The sequence below is a fragment of the Sminthopsis crassicaudata genome, chromosome 3 (genome assembly GCF_048593235.1).
Source record: "Sminthopsis crassicaudata isolate SCR6 chromosome 3, ASM4859323v1, whole genome shotgun sequence".
In the NCBI taxonomy this organism is placed as follows: domain Eukaryota; kingdom Metazoa; phylum Chordata; class Mammalia; order Dasyuromorphia; family Dasyuridae; genus Sminthopsis; species Sminthopsis crassicaudata.
The window spans coordinates 524,952,497-524,972,927 of record NC_133619.1 but is presented as its reverse complement, the minus strand read 5'-3'; the positions used below and the strand labels follow the sequence as shown (position 1 = coordinate 524,972,927).

The 20,431-nt window shown below is 35.1% G+C and overlaps 1 protein-coding gene across 2 annotated transcripts in view; it reads right to left on the bottom strand.

The window, feature by feature from the left end:
- The window catches only part of ALG9 (ALG9 alpha-1,2-mannosyltransferase), a 128,096-nt gene that overhangs the window by 83,049 nt on the left and 24,616 nt on the right, over window positions 1-20,431 (bottom strand). For both annotated transcript variants that reach the window (XM_074304281.1, XM_074304282.1), the window contains exon 8: window positions 20,010-20,115. In XM_074304281.1, the coding sequence (XP_074160382.1) occupies window positions 20,010-20,115 (106 nt within the window). The remainder of the gene's footprint in view (window positions 1-20,009; window positions 20,116-20,431) is intronic.

The following is a 20,431-nucleotide window of genomic DNA, read 5'->3' as shown; positions in this document are numbered from 1 at the left end:
TTTGAATTCTTAATAGCAGGGATCTTTTTTTTTCTTTTTGGTATTAGCAAATATGTTTGGAATTCAATGGAAATTTTAAATAAATATGATGAATAAATATTTAGGAAGGAAGCTCTTTAAGGTTCAACAAAGATTTACTTCCATCCCATCACAGCTTATCTTCCACTCTTATTGAGTATCATTATAACCATTTAGACAATACTTTGAGATCCTGAATCAAAATTACTAAGTACTAAAGCCAACTATCATTATTGTGACAGGAACTCAGACAGCAGGTTAATGACCAGGCAATCTGTAAATATTACACAACCAAGTACTGCTTTGCTGAAGTATGGAGCAAAGGGAGGATAAGCCAAGAGTGAATAAGGTTCAGACAAGCCAGTATTAGAAATAAGAACAAAGGTTATGTAGTCAGAGAGTAGTTAACTGCTCCCAGAAGGTTTTCTTTGTTTTGAAGAGACACTTCCCCTTTGAACAGAAAAAGGTAGAAACTTTTATTTCTGTACAGAGAGGTATCACTGCTGTGGCTCAGAAAGCCTAGTGTTGAACCATATAAATTTTGCATCAGTGGTAAGCCAAGGACTTTACTGATGCAAGGTTTATCGTAACTTCTCTGTAATGAATTACCAATTCAAAACCATGTAATTACATACCATCTTGACAGAAAGCACCTCAATTTCTCTCTACTACTAAGACCTAATGGGAGCTTTGAAAGAGTTTGCTAAGATAAGAAAAGAAGTAATTTCTAATGTTTGCTGTGCTGGGTGGAGGAAAGTCATTACCCATGACTTAGTACCATAGGTACTAAGAGACATCACGTCATTCTTATAAATGTCAAGTTTGCACAGTAAAGAGTGGAAAGTCATCAGACATAAATGATTAACAAAGGTCTCTGGAACAGCTTTTACTGGCAAATAACTTTAAATAAGTCAAAAGCAGGCTATATACTGCCCTCAAAAATGTCAAATTATATGGTGGAGGAGGGAGACATTTACTGCCCAAAGCCATGACCTTTCTCAAACTTCAACTCTTATAATATGATAGCTCTACCAAAGGAGGCAACAAGAATGTGCAAAGGGACAGGAGGAACAGACTCTCTTGAGTGGGAGCAGCTGTTGTCCTAAATTAAATATTCCTTGTCTTTTTTTGGGGGGGGGGGGCGGAATAGTGTTCTTTTATCTTATTTTTAATGTATTTTGTATTTACATCACTTTTATTTCCAAATATAATTCTCTTCCATTCCTTGACCAATGACCCATCCTTTGTAATACACACACACACACACACACACACACACACACACACACACACACACACACACACCAGAGAAAAAAGTAATCTGCAACCAATGACCATTTAGGGCAGCATATGCAATATTTGACAAATGATAATCTCCCATATTCACAAAAGGAGAGAGGTCCATTTCTTCAACTATTTTGAAGACCTTGACCTTGATCTTTACAAGGGTCAAGATTAGTCATTATATTTATTCTTAAGACTATACCAAGCCAATCAGTCAATAAATATTTAACATTCAGCCAGTCAATAAGTATTTATTAAGCAACTACTGTGTGTAAGATACTGTGCTCACTGCTAGAGATACAAAGAAAGGTAAAAGTGCCCAGTCTGAAGAGCTTACAATCTAATGGAGGAAAAGCATATAAACAACTATGGACAAACAATGTATATACAGGATAAACAGAAAATAATAAGAGAAAAAGCACTAACATTAAAGGAATTCAGAAAAGGCTTCTTATGGAAGGTAAAATTTCAGCAAGGGGAAGTCAGGAGGGAAGATAAAAAAGAATACTCCAGACATAGGGGAATAACCAGAGAAAATGCCTGGAATCAAGAGATGGATTATCTCATTTAAGGAACAGTTAAGAGACCAGTGTCAACTTGGATCAAAGAGTACATAGTGGAAAGGTAGAAGGAAGCTAGGCTATGAAGTCCAAACTGAGGATCATATCTGATCCTAGAGGTGAAAAGATGACAGTGGAGTTTATTGATTGGAGAAGTGATATGGTCTGTCCTGAGTATGACTAAGTCACTTTGGCAAGTGATAATAAGATGGAATATAAAGGGGAAGTTAGGGGGCACAGTGGATAGAGCACCAGCACTGAAAGTCAGGAGGACCTGAGTTCAAATTTGATTTCAGACACTTAATACTTCCTAGTTGTGTGAGTCTGGGCAAGTCACTTAACCCCAAATACCTCAGGGGAAAAAAAAATAATAATAATAGGATGGAAGAGACTTATGAGAGAGAAAGAGAGACCAGTTGGCAGACTATTGCAATAATCCAGAAATGAGAGTCCCCATCAAAGTTGAGACAACAGAGGAGAGATTGGGGTATATATGAGACATCACAAAGGTAAAACTGAAAGACCTTGATAAGAAACTAGATGTAGGGGTGAGAGACCATGAGGAGTCAAGGACAAAGCCTTGGCTGGGAGCTTTAGTGACTGATGGTGAAGTCCTCAAAAGTAATAGAGAAGTTAGGATGAGGGGGGCTTGGGGGTGAGATAATGGATTTAGTTTTGGATATGTTAAATGTGAGATGTGAGAGTTGAGAAGAGCAGAGAGGACAGGACTGGAAAGTACATCTGAGAATCGTCAGTGTAGAGATGATAACTGAATCCATGAAAGCTAAGGAGACTGTTAAATGAGAGAGAAAAAAAGACCCAGAACAGAACTTTGGAACACACTCAAAATTAGTGAGTAATGATTTGGTTGAAGATTTAGCACAGGAGAGTGAGGGGGTCGTCAAACAGGAAGGAGAAGAACCAAGATAAAATAGTATCACAAAAACCTTGAGAGAAGAGAATACCAGGTGAAAACAAGGGTGACTGACAGTGTCAAAAGCTGCAGAAAGATGAAGATGAGGAGTGAAAAAAGGTCATTAGATTTGGTAATTAAAAAATTATTAGTTAACCTTGTAGAGAGCAGTTTCAAGGGCTTTATGAAGGCAAAAGCTACACTAGAGAAAGCTAAGAAGACAGTGGTAGAGGCCCCAACTGTAGACAGTTTTTTCACAGTTTAGCCATGTTAAAAAAAAAAAAAAAAAAAAAACCCAAAAAAACAAAAAAGGAAATATGGGACAACAGCCAACAAGGATGGATGGATCAAGTAAGGGTTTTCTGGAGGATGAAGGAGACGTGGGCATGGAAACAGCCAGTAAACAGAAGAGACTCAAGATAAGTGAAAGTGAAGATGATGGAGGGGCCAATATCTGCTAGAAAATAAGATGTAATTGGGTCACATACATGTAGTGGGGTTTGCTTTGGCAAAAAAAGCCCCTCATCCCTGTAAGATGAGTGAAGAGGAGTGAAATAAAGAGTTGCAAAGGAGAGGAGAAGCAAAAGCTCTCCCCAATGGCTTTAATTTGTCTGGGGAACACAAGGCAAGGTTCTCATCCAAGACACTTAATCTGCGGATAGTTTGAAGAATAAAAAGGTTTGGAAAAAAACAACATGGTGAGTGGGATAATGACTCATTTGGGGAAATGTAAAAGGATTGCCTTGCTACAGTGAAGCCCATTTATGATTACATAATTTGTAGTCACACAGTTTCATGGTTTTCTCCAACTTCATTTAGCCACACAGGAGTAGGAACAAAGGTAAAGGATGGAGTAAGTAATTCTGGGCTTGGCAGGACATGATCAGAGGCAGGGTAATAAGGCAAAGGACTCAAAAGAACACGGTGTAGAGTGGTTCACTAAAGGGAAGAAAGGAGAGTGCAAAGGTGATGGCCTAAGAAAGAACTAAGATGGAGAAGGACTGGAGATCACAATGAGAACAAAGAACAGGGTTTGGGGTTATGAGGGAGAAATGGAATGACACATATATAATCCCAGATAAGGGAACTGCAAAGTTCACAAACATGTAAGGGGATTGTTTGTGTGTGATAGCAAGACCAATAGTATGATAATGTCTATGTGTGCTGAAGAAGAATGGAGAAGCAAGTCATAGGAAAATTGAGAAACTGAGATGTAAGAATGTTTGAAGGATTATCACTATAGAGGCTGAAGTCACATAATGTTGTTTGTTCTTTATTTTCAAAGAGGATCAACAAACAAGGAGAAAAGCCTTCCCTTGAATGTGCATTGGAATTGTGCCACTGCACAAAGTCATCAGCCTTACTCTATTCCTGAGTCATTAAAGTCCAGTTGCAGGACAAAAGTCAAGACTGGCAATGGCCCAAGATGCAGAGAATAACTTCTTCATCTTCAGTATCTGACCACACTTTAAGAACACTACAATGTCTCTCACCCGCCCACTCTGCAAGGGAAGATCTTCACAAGCATGGGGTAGATATCCCCTTAATTTACCAACAGGTTTATGGCTTGTCAGTTACCTTTTTTTTTTGGGGGGGGGGGGAGCTAGACAACTGGGGTTAAGTGACTTGCCCAGGGTCACACAGCAAGGACGTGTTATGTGTCTGAAGCCAGATTTGAACTTCAGGGCTGATGTTCTATTCACTGCACCACCTAGCTGCTAAAGTTGATATTTCTTAAGCTCCATTCTAATCATGCTATTCCCTTGTTCATTAGAATGTAAGTTCATTTGAAGTTGTAAAAGATTGTTTCATTCTTTATATTTGCATCTCCAGTACCTTGCAAAGTATCTGGTAGAAAACTTAAGGAGATATTTAATAAATTTAAGTTGATTTATTGACTGAATAGATTTTAGTGACTCCTTTTAACCCTAGGATGTAACAAACTTTTCTACTTCTTAAGTCTTAATTCTTTACAATCTGGCTTGAACCTATTTTTCTTAACTGATGAAAAGGCAGAGCCAAAATGGTGGTGTGAAGTATTTCTGTGAACACTCCTAATACACCTTCTTAAACAACTTTTTTAAAGTGTCAAACAAAACTTTGAGTGGGATAACTAACAAAAAGTCACAGTGAAACATTTTTTCCAGCCCAGGGCAGCTTAGGAAGACAGAAAGAGAAATCTGTTGATACTGGGGTGAGGGCTGGCCAGGAGTTTGACACAGTAGAAGTAAAAGCAGTTCCAACAGCCACATCAATAGAAACACTACCAAGAACAGTCAGGAAACAGGTCTAGTAAAGACTAGTCACCTGGTGAGAAACAGATTCCTGAGGGACCCATGTAGTAGCATGATACAGGATCAGACTCCATCTGGCAGTTCCTTCACCTATTACCAAGTTGCTAATCATGATTCCAGAGGATATAGGAACAGCTGTATCTAGCTGTATCTAAGAAGGAATAGAGGTTCTACCTGACTAAGGACCAGAGCATAGGTCAGGAGAGTAGTGACCAGAATTCTCATTTTGAAAATATCAAAAAGTTATAGGCCTCCAAGCAGTATGACATGAAAATGAGAAAGGTTAACCTCAACCCCAGAGATAGGGACTTTATAACATAAAGTCCAAATTCAAAAATTAATCTGGAAAAATGAACAGATGACTAAAAAAAAAAAGAAAAAAAAAGGAATTTAATCATAAAAAGCTACAATGATAAGAGAAAAGTCTGGTTCATAAACTCAGAAGAAAACAATGACCTAAAATCATCTACAAGTAAAGAAGATATCAAAGGGGAAAAAAAATGCAGATTAGGCACAAGCTCAATAAGAATTCCTAGAAGAGCTAAAGAAAAAAAATTTTTGAAGAGTAAAAAGTAATTTTTAAACTCAAATAAGAGTTGTAGAGGAAAAATTGAGGGGGAAATTAAAGCAAAGTAAGAAAACTGGGAAAAGGCAACCATTCTGGAGAGCAATTTGGAACTATGCCCAAAAAGTTATCAAACTGTGCATACCCTTTGACCCAGCATTGCTGTTATTGGGCTTATATCCCAAAGAAATACTAAAGAGCAGAAAGGGACCTGTATGTGCCAAAATGTTTGTGGCAGCTCTATTTGTTGTAGCTAGAAACTGGAAGTTGAATGGATGTCCATCAATTGGAGAATGGTTGGGTAAATTATGGTATATGAAGGTTATGGAATATTATTGCTCTGTAAGAAATGACCAGCAGGAGGAATACAGAGAGGCTTGGAGAGACTTACATCAACTGATGCTGAGTGAAATGAATAGAACCAGAAGATTGCTGTGCACTTCAATGCTGTATGAAGATGTATTCTGATGGAAGTGGATATCTTCAACATAAAGAAGATCCAACTCACTTCCAGTTGATCAATGATGGACAGAAACAACTACACCCAGAGAAGGAACACTGGGAAGTGAATGTAAATTGTTAGCACTACTGTCTATCAATCCAGGTTACTTATACCTTCAGAATCTAATACTTAATGTGCAACAAGAAAATGGTATTTACACACATATATTTTTTCTAGGTTATATTGTAACACATGTAAAATGTATGGGATTGCCTGTCATCGGGGGGAGGGAGTAGAGGGGGGGGATAATTTGGAAAAATGAATACAAGGGATAATATTATAAAAAAAATTACTCATGTATATATACTGTGGAAAAAAAATTCTAAAGAAAAAAAAAAGAAAACTGTGAAAAGGGAATTAACAGATTGGTAAAAGAGGCACACATACACACACCTACATACAAATGCTGAAGAAAATAATACCTTGAACATCAAAATTGGCTAAAAGGTAAAGGAAGTACAAAATTTCATTGAAGAAAATCATTCCTTAAAAATTAGAATTGGGAAGTGAAAGCTAATGACTCCATGAGATTTCAAGAACAAAATCAAAAGAATGAAAAAAATAATAGAAGAAAATGTGAAGTATCTCATAAGGGGAAAAAATGACCTAGAAAATAGATAAGATGACATAATTTAAGAATTTTTGGACTATATGAAAGCCATGATTTAAAACACACACACACACACACACACACACACACACACACACACACACACACCACAAAAAAAAAAAAAACCTTAGTTATCATATTTCAATAGATTGCAAAGGAAAACTGCCTTTATAGCTTATAAGGATCCAGAGAGAAATATGGAAATTGAAAGAATTCACCAATAACCTCCTGAAAGAAATCCCAAAATGAAAACTCTCAAGAATATGACAGTCAAATTCCAGAGCTTCCAAGTTAAGAAGAAAATACTGTAAGCAACCTGAAAGAAATAATTCAAATACTGTGAAACCAGTCAGGCTCACACAAGAATTAGCAGAATTACAGGAACAGAGGCTTAGAATATGATGTTCAAGTAAACCAGAATTACAACCAAGAATAACCTACCCAGGAAAACTGAATATAATTCTTCAAAGGAAAAAAATTAATGAAATAGAGGACTTTCAAGTAGCCCTCATGAAATAAACAGAAAATGTGACATTCAAACACAAGACTCAAGAGGAGCATAAACAGATAAACATAAGTGAGAAATCATAAGGGATTTACTGAAGTTCAACTTTATATTTCTATATGGAAAGATGATACATATACCCTCTAAAAATGTTATCATCACTAGGGCAGTAAGAAGGAATCTACATAGAAAGCATAGTGTAAACTATTATGGTAGGATGATCTCAAAAAAAAATAAAAGAATGAGAAAGTGGGATGTATTGGAGGAAGAGGAAAGAGGGAGGAATAATGGGAAAATTATACTACATAAAAAAAAAAAACATGTAAGGAAGAGTTTTTAATGGTAGAGGGGGAATTTAAGAGAAACTATGTTTGAACCTCATTCTCACCTGAATGAGTTCAAAGAGGAAAAACACACACACAAACACATATACACACACATATAGGCACAGAAATTCATTTTATCCAACAGGAAAGTAGGAAAGTGGGAAGGCAGAGAGGGTAATAAGAGGAAAAGCATAGTAAGGGAAAGATTGGTCAGAAGTGAAATAGACTTCTGAGGAGGGAAAAGTGTAAAAAAAGGGTAAATAGAAGGGAATAGGATAGAGGGAAATACCAAGTTAGCAATCATAATGGTGAATGTGAATGAGATGAACTCATTAGTGAAATGGAAAAGGATGGCAGAATGTATTAGAAACTAGAATCCAAACAATATGTTGTTTACAATAGACATTCAAACAAAAAGACACATACAGAATTAAAATATGGGGCTACAGTAAAATCTACTTCCCCCCCCCCACCCTGAGGCTGGGGTTAAGTGACTTGCCCAGGGTCACACAGTTAGGAAGTGTTAAGTGTCTGAGACCAGGTCCTCCTGAATTCAGGGCTGATGCTCTATTCACTGCACCACCTAGCTGCCCCCAAAATCTACTTTGTTTTAGCTAAAATAAAAAAGGTAGAAATATTGACCATAATCTGAGACAAAGCAAAAACAAAAATAGACCTAATAAAAAGAGATAATCAGGGAAACTGTATTTTGCTAAAAGATACCATGGACAATGAATTAATATCACGTAGGTTCTTGAAGGAAACATTACATGAATTAGAGGAGGAAATAATAAAACTATACTAATGGGAGACCTCAATTTACTCTATTGCAGAGCTGGATAATTCTAATCATAAAATAAACAAGAAGGAAGGAGATGAATAAAATTTTTTAAAAGTTAGGTATGATGGACCTCTGGATAAAACTGAATGGAAAAAGAAAAGAATATATCTTTTTTCTCAAGTATATATAGTATCTTCACAAAAACTGACTATACTAGAACATAAAAACCTCACAAACAAATGCAGAAAAGCAGAAATATTAAATGCACTCTTTGGAGACTATAACACAATAAAAAATTACATTCAATGAATGGTCTTTAAATCATAGATTAAAAGTTATATAAAAACTAATATAATCCTAAATAATGAATGGGTCAAAGAATAATTATAAGTAATTTCATTTCAGATAACAAACAATAAGAAATAATTTCATTTCAGATAACAAACAATAAGACAACACACCAAAATCTGTGAGATACAGCCAAAGCAGTATTTGTGGAAATTTTCATATCTATAAATAATACATCAGTAAAAGAAAGAGATCAATAAATTGAGCAGGCAACTAAAAAAAAAAAAAAAAAAACTAGAAAAAAGAACAAATTTAAAATGCTGAATTAACAACTATATGGAACTCCTAAAAATCAATGGAGAAATTATGAAATTGAGAGTAGAACTAGGAGAACATTGTATACAGCAACAAGATTATACAATGATTCTGACAGACATAGCTCTTTTCAACAGCAAGGTGATTCAGGCTGATTCCAATGGTCTTGTGATAAAGAGAGCTATTTGCATCCAGAGGGAGGACTGTGAGGACTGAGTGTGAATCACAACATAGTATTTTCATTTTTTTATGGTTGTTTGTTTGGTGGGAGAAAAGGAAGGGAAAAAAATTTGGAAGACAAGGTCTTATGAAGGTGAATGTTGAAAATTATTTATGCACATGTTTTGAAAATAAAAACTTTAATTAAAAAAACCTATGAAACTGAAAGTTTAAAAAATTATTAAATAAAATTAGGAACAATTTTTAAAAAATAGTCAAACTATTGTCTAGCTTGATATAAAAAAGAAAGAAAATCAAATTATTAATTTCAAAATGAAAAGAGTAAATGCAAAAACCAATGAAGATGAAATTAAAGCAGTTATTAGGAACTATTTTGCTCAACTGTACTCACCCAAAACCCAACAATTTAAATGAATGGATGAACATTTAGAGAAATGTAAGTTGTCCAGATTAACAGAACAGGAAAGAGAACATTTAGATACCTCTATCTTAGGAAAAGAAATTGAACAAGCTATAAATGAGCTCCCTAGGGAAATAAAAAAACCAAGAAACAGATGGATTTTCAAGTAAATTCTACCAAACATTTAAAAATAATTAATTCCAATATTATATAAACTGAAGATATAAAGACAGAAGTCTAACAAACTTCTTCCATGACACAAATAAGGTTTTGATATCTAAACTAGAGTTAAGAAAAACAGAAAAAAAGAAAATTAAAAACCAATTTCCTTAATGAATATTCATGAAAAATTTAAATAAAACACTAGCAAGGAGATTATAACAATATCTTATATAAATCATCTATTATTACCAGACTGGATTCAGATAAAAAATGCAGGGCTGATTAAATTATTAGGAAAGCTATAAGCATGTGACCTATCAATTACAAAAACAATTTTTAAAAATCATGATTAGGGGCAGCTAGGTGGCGCAGTGGATAGAGCACCAGCCCTGAATTCAGGAGGACCCCGAGTTCAAATGTGATCTCAGACACTTAACACTTCCTAGCTGTGTGACGCTGGACAAGTCACTGAACCCCAGCCTCAGGAAAAAATAAAATAAAAAATAAAATAAAAATCATGATTATATCAATAGGTATAGAAGAAACTTTTGTCAAAAAACAATATCTATTCCTATTAAAAAACATTAGAAAACAGAAACAAATAGAGTTTTTTAAAGTAATATCTACCTAAAATCAAGAGTAAGCATTATTTGTAATGGGAATAATCCAAAAACCTTTCCAGTATGATCAGAATTGAAGCAAATATGTCCATAATCACCATTCTTATTCAATCTTGAACTAGAAGTGCTAGCTATATCAATAAAGAAGAAAAAAAAAAAAAAGAAATTGGAGAAATAAATACAAATAACAAGGAAACAAAACTATTCTTTTTGCAGAATCCTAGAGAATCAACTAAAAATTCATTGAAACAATTAACAACTCTAGCAAAGTGGCAGAACATAAAATAAACCTGCAAATCATTAGCATTTCTATATATTATCAACAAAATGCAGCAGAAATAAATAGAAAGAGAAATTCCATATATATTAAGTGCAGATGGTATAAAATATTTGGAAGTCTACTTTTCAAGACACACACAGGAACTAAATGAATATTATTACAAAACACTCCACCCAAATGAAGATAGATCTAAGTAACTGGAAAAATTAATCCCTGGCCAAGACAATATAATAAAAATAACAACACCACCTAAATTAATTTACTTATCCAGTACTATACCAATCAAACTAACAAAGAATTACTGTATATAACTAAGAAAAATAACAAAATTCATCTGGAGGAATAAATGGTCAAGATTATCAAGAGATTCAAATATGGCTTCAAAAAAAATGCTAACGGTCGGTCAGCACAAATTCCTAGAAGAGTTAAAGAAAGAGATAAGAATGGTATGAGATCACAACATAGTATTTTCACCTTTTTTATGTTCACTTGCTTTTTTTTCTTTCTCATTTTTTTCCTTTTTGAATTGATTTTTCTTGTGCAACCTTATAAACATGGAAATATACTTAGAAGAATTGCACATGTTTAACTTAGATTTGCTATCTGGGGGACGGAGGTGAGGAAAAGGAAGGGAGAAAATTTTGAAACACAAAGTTTTGAAAGGGTGAATACTGAATACTATATCTTTGCATGTATTTTGAAACTAAGAAGCTATTATTTTTTAAAAGATTTTTAAAAAGATGTCAGTCAGATGACATAGTGGATAGAGCACTGATCCTGGAGTCAAAAGGACCTGACTTTAAATCTGGCCTCAGACACTTAACACTTCCTAGCTGTATGACCAGGTGGAGGAAGAGGGGAGGAAGGAGAGGAAAGAGAGGAGGAAGAGGAGCAAGGGGATGAGGAGGAAGAGGAGGAGAGGGAGGAAGAGGAAGGGAAAAAGGAGGAGGAGAAAAAAAATGAAAAAATGACAAGGGGTTGATTTCAGAAAAAACATGACAAGACCTATAAGAACAGATAAAAAATGACATGAAAAGAATAGAAGGATCATTGTGCACAGTACTAGCAATGTTATAATTATGATCAATTATGAAAGACTTGGCTCTTCTGATCAATATAGTAATCCAAGACAATTTCAAAGGATTCATAATGAATCTATCCAATCCAATGAATACTATCCAATACAGATTTTTTTTTGCTTTTTTTGTGATATGCATTTTCCATGATTTCCGCATGTATATGTGATATGCTGTTCTCAGTAGATAGAGAAGGAGTGAGAGAAGAGGAGACAAGCTGAAACTCAAGTCTTGAAAAGAAAAGAATGCTCAAAATAAAAGAAAAAAACTACCTAGGTAAACTTAAATGAATTGATGCAAAGTGAAATAAGGAGAACCATGAGAATAATCTACACAGTAACAGCAATACTGTAAACATAATCAACATGAAGGCTGGTTAATCAGTTAATAAGACTGATAAATTCAATTATCCATCACAATTCCAAAGTACTCATGATGTAAAATTCTATCTGCTTCCAGAGAGAGAACTAATAGATTCATACTGCAGATTGAATTTTTTTTTGCTATTTTTTTTCCTGAATTTTTTTTTGCTATTTTTTTTCCTGAACATGGCTAATGCAGAAATGTTTTACATAACTCTGTATGTACAATGGATATTATATTTCATGTGTTCTCAAAGGGTGAGGGAGAAATGAAAAGAGGAGAAATTGAAAATACAAATTAAAAAATGATGAAAATATTTTCCCTCATATGACTGTTTAAAATGGCCACCAAGTCTTTGCTCAGGCTGTCCACCATTTCTGAAATGCTTTTATGAACCTTTTTGAAAACCCCATCATTAGTGATCTTCCTTCCAAAATTGCTTTCTATTTACTTTGTACCTATTTTGTGTTCACTTATCTATGTATGTGCTATTTTGTTCCTGTGCTCCCAGACTTCAGGGACTGTTTTTGTTTTCTAACAAAAGCTTTTGTTTCTTTAATAATAGCTAAGGTTTGCAAAGTAGTTATCTCATTTATCCTCGTAACCTTGAATGTTATTATCATCTCTATTTTTTGGAAGAGGAAACTGCAGCAGAGATCCTAAGTGACTTCCCTAGAGTCATGTAGTCAGTAAGAACTCTAAGTCAGGTGCCCACTCCAAGTCAGGCATTTTGACAGCCACATCAGCTAACTCTATGTTTTCCATCTAGAATCCTGCTCTCACAAAAGGTCCAACTGAAGTATTGCAATGAATCACTTGCTCTGTTCCTTTGGTCAAATCTTTTCCCAGATCCTAGAAATATCATGTCTACATTTCTTTTCTTACTTGTCCAGCAGCTTCTCCCTTTTCCAAAATATTTTCCCTATTTTTACCCAACTCATTTTCTGGGCCTGCCATAATGACCATGTCTCTGCTATTTACAATCACTCCTGACACCTCCCCACACTCAATACTGGACCATTTTATTTCTTTCAATCTTTGGCTATTCTCACCCAAACTGCCTGGTTTTGTGTCTTGCTGTATCTCCGATTCATTCCCTCTGTTTAAGCTTTTCAACTCCTTATATTTCTTTTATAGCAAGTGTTGTAAAGACCCTTTATTGATTCATTAATCAACTCATACATTTAGCAAATATTTATTGAAGTGCCATAATAGATACAAGGATATATAAAAGTATTCCTGCCTTAAAAAGCTTGCAACCTGGTAAAGGAGAAAAGATTCAAGCAGAACATAAATCAAATTCTACTTTGTTAAGTACTTTTTAATTACAAAGATACTGTATCCTTGCCGAAGTTGATCTACCATATTAGAATGACGTTTTTGCCAAATGGCTAATACTAGCTCACATTTATGTAGTACTTTATAATTTACAAAACATTTTGCTGACAACAACCCTAAGAAAGAGATAGTATGAGTAAAGAGAGGTTAAACTTTGATCTCTTCTAAGTTTTCTTATATCAATTTCTTATATCAAATTACTTTTTATGTCCAGATCTCAGCCTTAGGTCTGCCACCCTCCTGGACTGGTAGATGACTTTCCTGGACGAATCACATTCTACTTTACTCCATTCTCTCCAACATCACCACTACAAAAATGCCAACAGTTTCCTTCAATTCAAAGAACTGAGGAAAATTCAACACTGAGGGAATTTCTAAATGAGGTGTGTCAGTCTTCTGTTGTTCCACCAGCTATTCCAGTAACTCCATTTGAGTTGTCTTTTCCTTTTGGAATGTAAGTTCCTATCTCCTGTGCTTAAAAGTAGCTAATAAATATTTCATGACACTTATTAAATACAGTGAAATACCTCATAGGATTATAAATTTGTTGAGGAAAGGGATTATATGTTGCGCTTTATCTTTATATCTTTTCTTGAACCCAGTGATCTTATATTCAGTAAATGTTTAACAAATATTGAGTGAATTTTGTTTTCACTTTCCAAAGACAATCTTTCCTGCATTCATGATATCAGAAAAACACCTCACTCCTAACTCTCCACCATGATGTGTTCCTTTCTCCTCCCCACCCAGCAAGTGCTGATTCAACTGAATGACTAGGCTAATGCTAAAGAAAAGAACTCTTAATGCCTTTGCTTTTTTCTTAGATATTCCACAGATGCCTAACAATGTAAAATCAGAGGAGAAAAAACACACAAGTCTAAAACATAATTTAGGCCTCATTTTGAATTTTTCTTTACTCTTTCCCCACTTCTAGATTTAATAACTAAATTGTTCAGTCAGAAATACTAGACAAATAAGTACTTTTGGTTTAATTTTTATGGGAATTATTTGAATTATTGCAAATAATAGAATATCATTTGCCAAGGTGGAGATATAAATTTTCAAAATTAAGTTCAAATTAATGCAATTTACTCACCAACACAAAATGGATACTTCATTACCAAAAGGCTCAATATAAATTATTCTCTAATGTGTATTCTGGGCTTAAGAAAATAGTTTTCCTCCTATACATTTTTTATAGAACCAAATAAAACCTTACAAGTAAATTAATCAAATCAAAATAAGATGTTAAGAAATAAAAATACAGCAAGTATACCTGATGGAAGGGAGACACCCAGTGGCAAAAACTTAGAATCATGGCTTTCCCTCATAGCTCAGAGTCAAGGAAAGGCTATTTCTAAGTGTCTCCACTTAGGTCCAGTTCTCTTCATTTGAATTCAGCAAACATTCATGCAAATATCTATAAAATGTCTATTGTGGGAAAGGCACAATTCTGGTCAGGGGACATACAATGACAAAAGCATTACTATCCCTTCCCTCAAAATGTCTACATTCTTTTTGGAAGAATGCAATATGTACACAACCAAACATAACATTTGAAACAGGAGGGAACACTAGCAGCTCTGGAAATCAAGATAAGGGTTCATAGAGAATGCTGGTACCTGAAGTGAGCTAAGAAGGAAAAGGAATATGAAAAACAAAGATGGAGTGAGAGTACATTCTAGTCATAGAATACCAAATGTTCAGAAACAGAAAAGGGAGATGCTAATCATAAGAAACAGCAAGAAGGCTGATTAGACTGGAACATCAAATATGTGAAGGGTGGTATCATGCAATAAGGCTAGAAAGACAGTCTAGGGACAGTTTGTGAAAGGCTAAGGAAGACACTGTATTTGATCCTTAAGACACTGGGAGGATATCAAAAGTTTTGAGCAAGAGAGAAAAGCCTTTAAAAGATTATGAGATAGTTTGAGGGTGAATTGTTTAGGATGAGGAGAGACTGGATGTAGGAAATGCATGTAAAGGTCTATTGTTATATAGTACCAGAAAAGAGGTGGTGAGGTTCTGAACTGGGAGCTATATAAATAGAAAGAAGGGAACAGATGCAAGAGATGCTATGGAGATAAGAAAGACAAAATGTGGCAATCAACTGGAACCTAACTTTAGAACTTTATTACCTAGTCTAACCTCTTCAATTTATTTTAATTTTTTTCAAATAAGCAAAATCCATCTTCTCTCCTTTCCATCTCCCTGACAGAAAGCCTTTGTAATAAAGCCTATGGAACAAATCCATATAATCAAACAAAACCCATTTCCATATGGGTCATGTCTTAAAATATATATATTTTAATGAGTACTTGGGAGTCTATAGCCCATCTGTCAAGAGAGGAGTATACATCATACATGTTCTGGAATGACTAATTCTCACAGTTTAAAAAATCTTGAAACTGAACTCTAGAAAGTTGAAAATACTTGCCCAGAGTAGAAAGGGTTCAAACTGAAAACCTCTGGCTGCAAATCTAGAGGTCATGGTCACCCACATAACCAGTCTTTTAGAAAGGTAACAAGCACATTTTAGGTTCAAAAACAAAGTGTTCAAACATTGCACGTATATACAAACTAAGAGAGTGATTTGATAGCATTTAAATTATACATGCATTAAATTTTACTTTTGTTGCTTCAGAATCCTCATTGTTTTTGAAAAGTCTAATAATTCCTATTTTAAAGTTTCTTTGTAAAAGAATATCATCTTCAACTGTTCTGATTCACACCATAGTACCTAAGCTAAGATAAATATATTAGGTGCAATATTTTGACCAAAATTTACCTGTATATACTTATGTATGATCATATTCAATATTAGTTATTTTATGCTAATCTAACATAAGTCAATTTTATTTGAATGACCAATCTAGCCAATTTCCTTTTAAATATACACAGCAATTAAAAAAACAAACAACAACCTAAGCATCTATATCAATAAAATTATGTGTAAAGAACTACATAGGTGACACATTATCAAAACCAGTTAAGTTTTCTTCAGGTAAATATTTTTCATATTATTTTTGGACCTGTTTAACATCATTATTAACACAATTTACATTCATTCTTAGAAAAAGTTTGATCTCAGACTAAATTACATTTACAAAACAATAACTATTGTCACCAGTAAGAAAAGCTAACAAAGGCAAAGAATATATTCCACTTTTCACAGAGCAGAGAGATGGAGTATTCTGTGTAATGAACAACAAAGAGACCAATGTTATTAAAGAGCAGAGTATGTAGAAGGAAGCAAAATATATGACTGGAAAGATAGGAAATGGTCAGGTTATGAAGGGCCTTAAAAATCAAACAAAGGATTTAATGTCTGATTCTAGAAGCAACAGAAACCACCAAAGATGAATGGGTGGGAAGAGGGAAAAGGGGGAAGATGATACAGTAATATTTATACTTTAGGAAAATCAATTTGACAATCAATATTCAATAAATATTTATAAAGTGCCAGGCACTCAATTAAGTATGGGGATAATAATAAAGTCCTTGGGGACCTTATAATCACAGTATAAATGAAGGATGAACTATACGAGGCAGATACTTGAGACAGGGAGACCATCAGCAACCTTCTGCGATAGCCCAGGAATGAGGTGATGATGGCCTGTACCAGGGTGGTAGCAGTTTGAGGGAATAGCTTAAAGAAGTGTATGTAATGTATTGGTCTACCTGCCATCTGGGGTAGGGGGTGGAGGTAAGGAAGAACAGGTTTTGCAAGGGTCAATGCTGAAAAATTACCCATGCATATATCTTGCAAATAAAAAGGTATTAAAAAAAAAAAAAAAGAAGTGTATATGAAAGAGATGTTCAAAAAGTAAAATTGATGAAAGACCTTGGTAATAGATTGGATATGTGGGGTGAGAGAAGTTAAGGAATTGAGGATGACGTCAATGTTGAGAGCATGGAGGACTGGACAAGTTAGGAGAGAGGTTAGGGCTGGACAAATAGTTCTGAAAGTCAGCCAGACGGAGACAATAATTGGACCAATAAAAGATGAAAAGATCACCATGTGAAGTAGTATATAGAAAGAAGAGGAAACAATAAAGGAGTCTTGGAGGATACCCGTGGTTAGCAGGCATGACTTCAATGAATTTCCAGTGAAAGAAATTTAAAAGGAACAGTCATATGGAAAGGAGAAGACCTGAAACAAAGTGATGTTAAAAACAACAAACAAAAAACCTAGAGAGAAGAAAGACTCTGTCAAAGGCTGCAGACAGATCAAAAAGCACAAAGACTGAGAAAAAGTCATTAGATTTAAGATAACTGATAACTTTGCAGAGAACATTTTCAGTGGAATAAGTTCAGTGTCCAGATGATAGAGAGGTTAAGAAGCAGACAGACCAGATATAAAGAGCTTCCTCAGTGAGTTTAGCCAGAAGGAGAGAAGAGTTATGGACCAATGCTAGGAGGGATGGATTGAGGATTTTTGAAGCTGTGAAAAATATGGACATGTTTTCAGACAGTAGAAAAACTGCCAATAGAGAGCAACCGAAGATAAGTGAAAAAGGAGGGATGATGGCAAAGGGAATCTAGGATACAATCAGACGGAGAGATTTGTTTTAGCAAGAAGGACTCCCTAGGTGGAAAAAGCACTGGGCTTAGAATCAGGAAGCCCTAGGTTCAATTCCCACCTTTGACACTAACAAATTGTATGCCCCTGGGCAAGTAACTTAATCTCTTCCTCTGTTTGAAGAAGTATTAGTATATAAACTGCAGAGAAAAAAAGGTAGAAGTTGAAGAAGACAGACTGGAAAGAAGAAAGGAGAATGTCCCAAAGATCTGTAGATTAATAGTCAAAGGAATCTTTATAATATAATAAATATGGATTGGATGAATCTCAAAGGAGTAGAAGTTACTGAGTGGTGGAAATAGAGGGAGAGCCTGGAAGTGGTCATGGAAAATAAGTATTCCAATTCACTCACCATAATTGTGAGCTGGGGGCAATAAGTAAAAATACAACCAGTTCTAGAAAGGGTGGTTAAGTAAGCTCTGTTATCAAGACAGAGCCAAGTCCAATCAATGCAAAAAGATAGAAGGGTCAAAAAAGAAAAGGTTTAAGATAAAAGCTAGTTTGCTACCACTAAAGCAGGTATTCCAAGGGGCAGAATGTAAAGGGCAGTTTCATAGTGAGAGGGAAGGGGCAGAATATTGGTTAAAGAGAAGGGAATAAGGAAACAGTTAGTGGGACACAGACAACAGAATTTTAACAAAGGCAGTCAAGTTCATTATCATGAAGATGAGGAGAATATAACAGGGGGAAAATATATTAACATATTTAATCATATGTTAATTTAGCATTTAATATGTTGATTGTTATTATGTTACATTAATAATAAATTAACATATTTAATCATTGAGAAAATAATTCACGTAGGAATCTGGTCTTGAACTAAAGCATCAGACATCAGTGTAAGTGGAAAGCTGGGAGAGAAGGAAAGGTACTTGGAATGAGGTGAAATAAATGACTTCTCAGAAAAGTGAGGGAATCTTCACTCTCAGACAAGGCAAATCCAGTGGCTGGAGACAGTTAAAGTCCTCAAATATCAATCAGGACAGAAGCAAGGATGAAGAGGAAAACTAAGATTCCTTCACAAAAGGAAGCAGAGTGGCCTGAATACCAGCAGATTATAGCAACAAGGACCAGGTGATACTGATGAAGGCAAAAGAAGAGAGGTTGCTGAGTGATGACTAGAGAGGAGATGATAAAACAGCAAGGGAAAGCAAAAAGTGTGCACCAACTCTGTCCTGGCCTAGAATGCTGGAGGTTCATTAAGCACAAACACCAGAGACCAGTGTTCCTCAAACTGAGACCCTTCAAGCTCAGTCCTGGTGACCACCACCATCAATCCACTATGGCCATCAACCTGCACCAGTGGCAGGATCAGATTATGAATGCCAAGGCTAGCTTCTCTTCCCCGAGACCCACAAAATGCCTCATCTCAAAACCTGAACAAATATGTGCAAGTGAGGGCTCTCCTTCCTCTAAGCCAAAACCTGCCTTACCTAGATCGAGCTAATACTGTCTTGAGTAGCCCATTCTTCTTATTAGGCAAGGAAGCATTGCCCAGCCCTACTATCAATGTGGCCAACCCACTATACAGCTACTCCCGTTGGATCAGGGGTTCTTAATTTCAAATACATGAATTATATTCCAATATAATTGGTTTCCTTAGTTTTTTATTAGATTCATCTAAAAATATTTTCTGAGACAGGTTCACAGCCTTCACTGGACTGCTAAAGGATCTATGACACACAAAAATTCTTAAGAACATCTGTTTTAATTAATGAAAAATTTATTTATAGACTTTGCATGCATAGCAAAACCTTCAAAATTCTAAAGCTAAGAAAAGAGAAAGCAGAACAAAAAGAATCTCCAAGAAGACCCAAAGACTTGTCAAGTCCACAAGTGTTTACTGAGCTTCTGCTATGTACCTTCCACTGTGACGACTCCATTAAGAAACCTGCAAATATCCAGCATTTCCCACCTCCAATAAGATCAGAAAAAAGAACAAAAGCAAGATGCCATCTTTTCCTTAGTCAAGAGAAAGGAACTAAGTCTTAGAGCTGAGTCATATGAAGCTAACTCTCAAAACTTCTCCAAATTCCCTAGTACTTACCATAAAGGTCAGGTCCATGGGTTGTAAAAACATTGTACAAAACAATGTTGAGAGGTGCAATCACCAACTTCCCATAGTAGTAACTATCAATGACCACTGTAGGTACCTAGAAAGAGGGGATTCAATTCAATTAATCTAATTTAAAAACATAAATCAAGAAAAAATACTTACAGAATACTGTGAGTGCTTGGCACACAGAATGTATTTAATAAATATTTTGTACTTGACTATTTGAGAGTAAGACCAGTTTTTTACTCATGGAGCTTACACACTTGTAACATCAAATATACAGATAAAGCTAGCACAAATGAATTTAAATAGGTAAGGCTGGTATGTCTTAAAGGATTTAGTATGTCTTAAAAGTATTTCAAATGGCAAAGAGAAAAGGAGAGAGCTTTCCAGACTTATGGAATGGTGTAGAC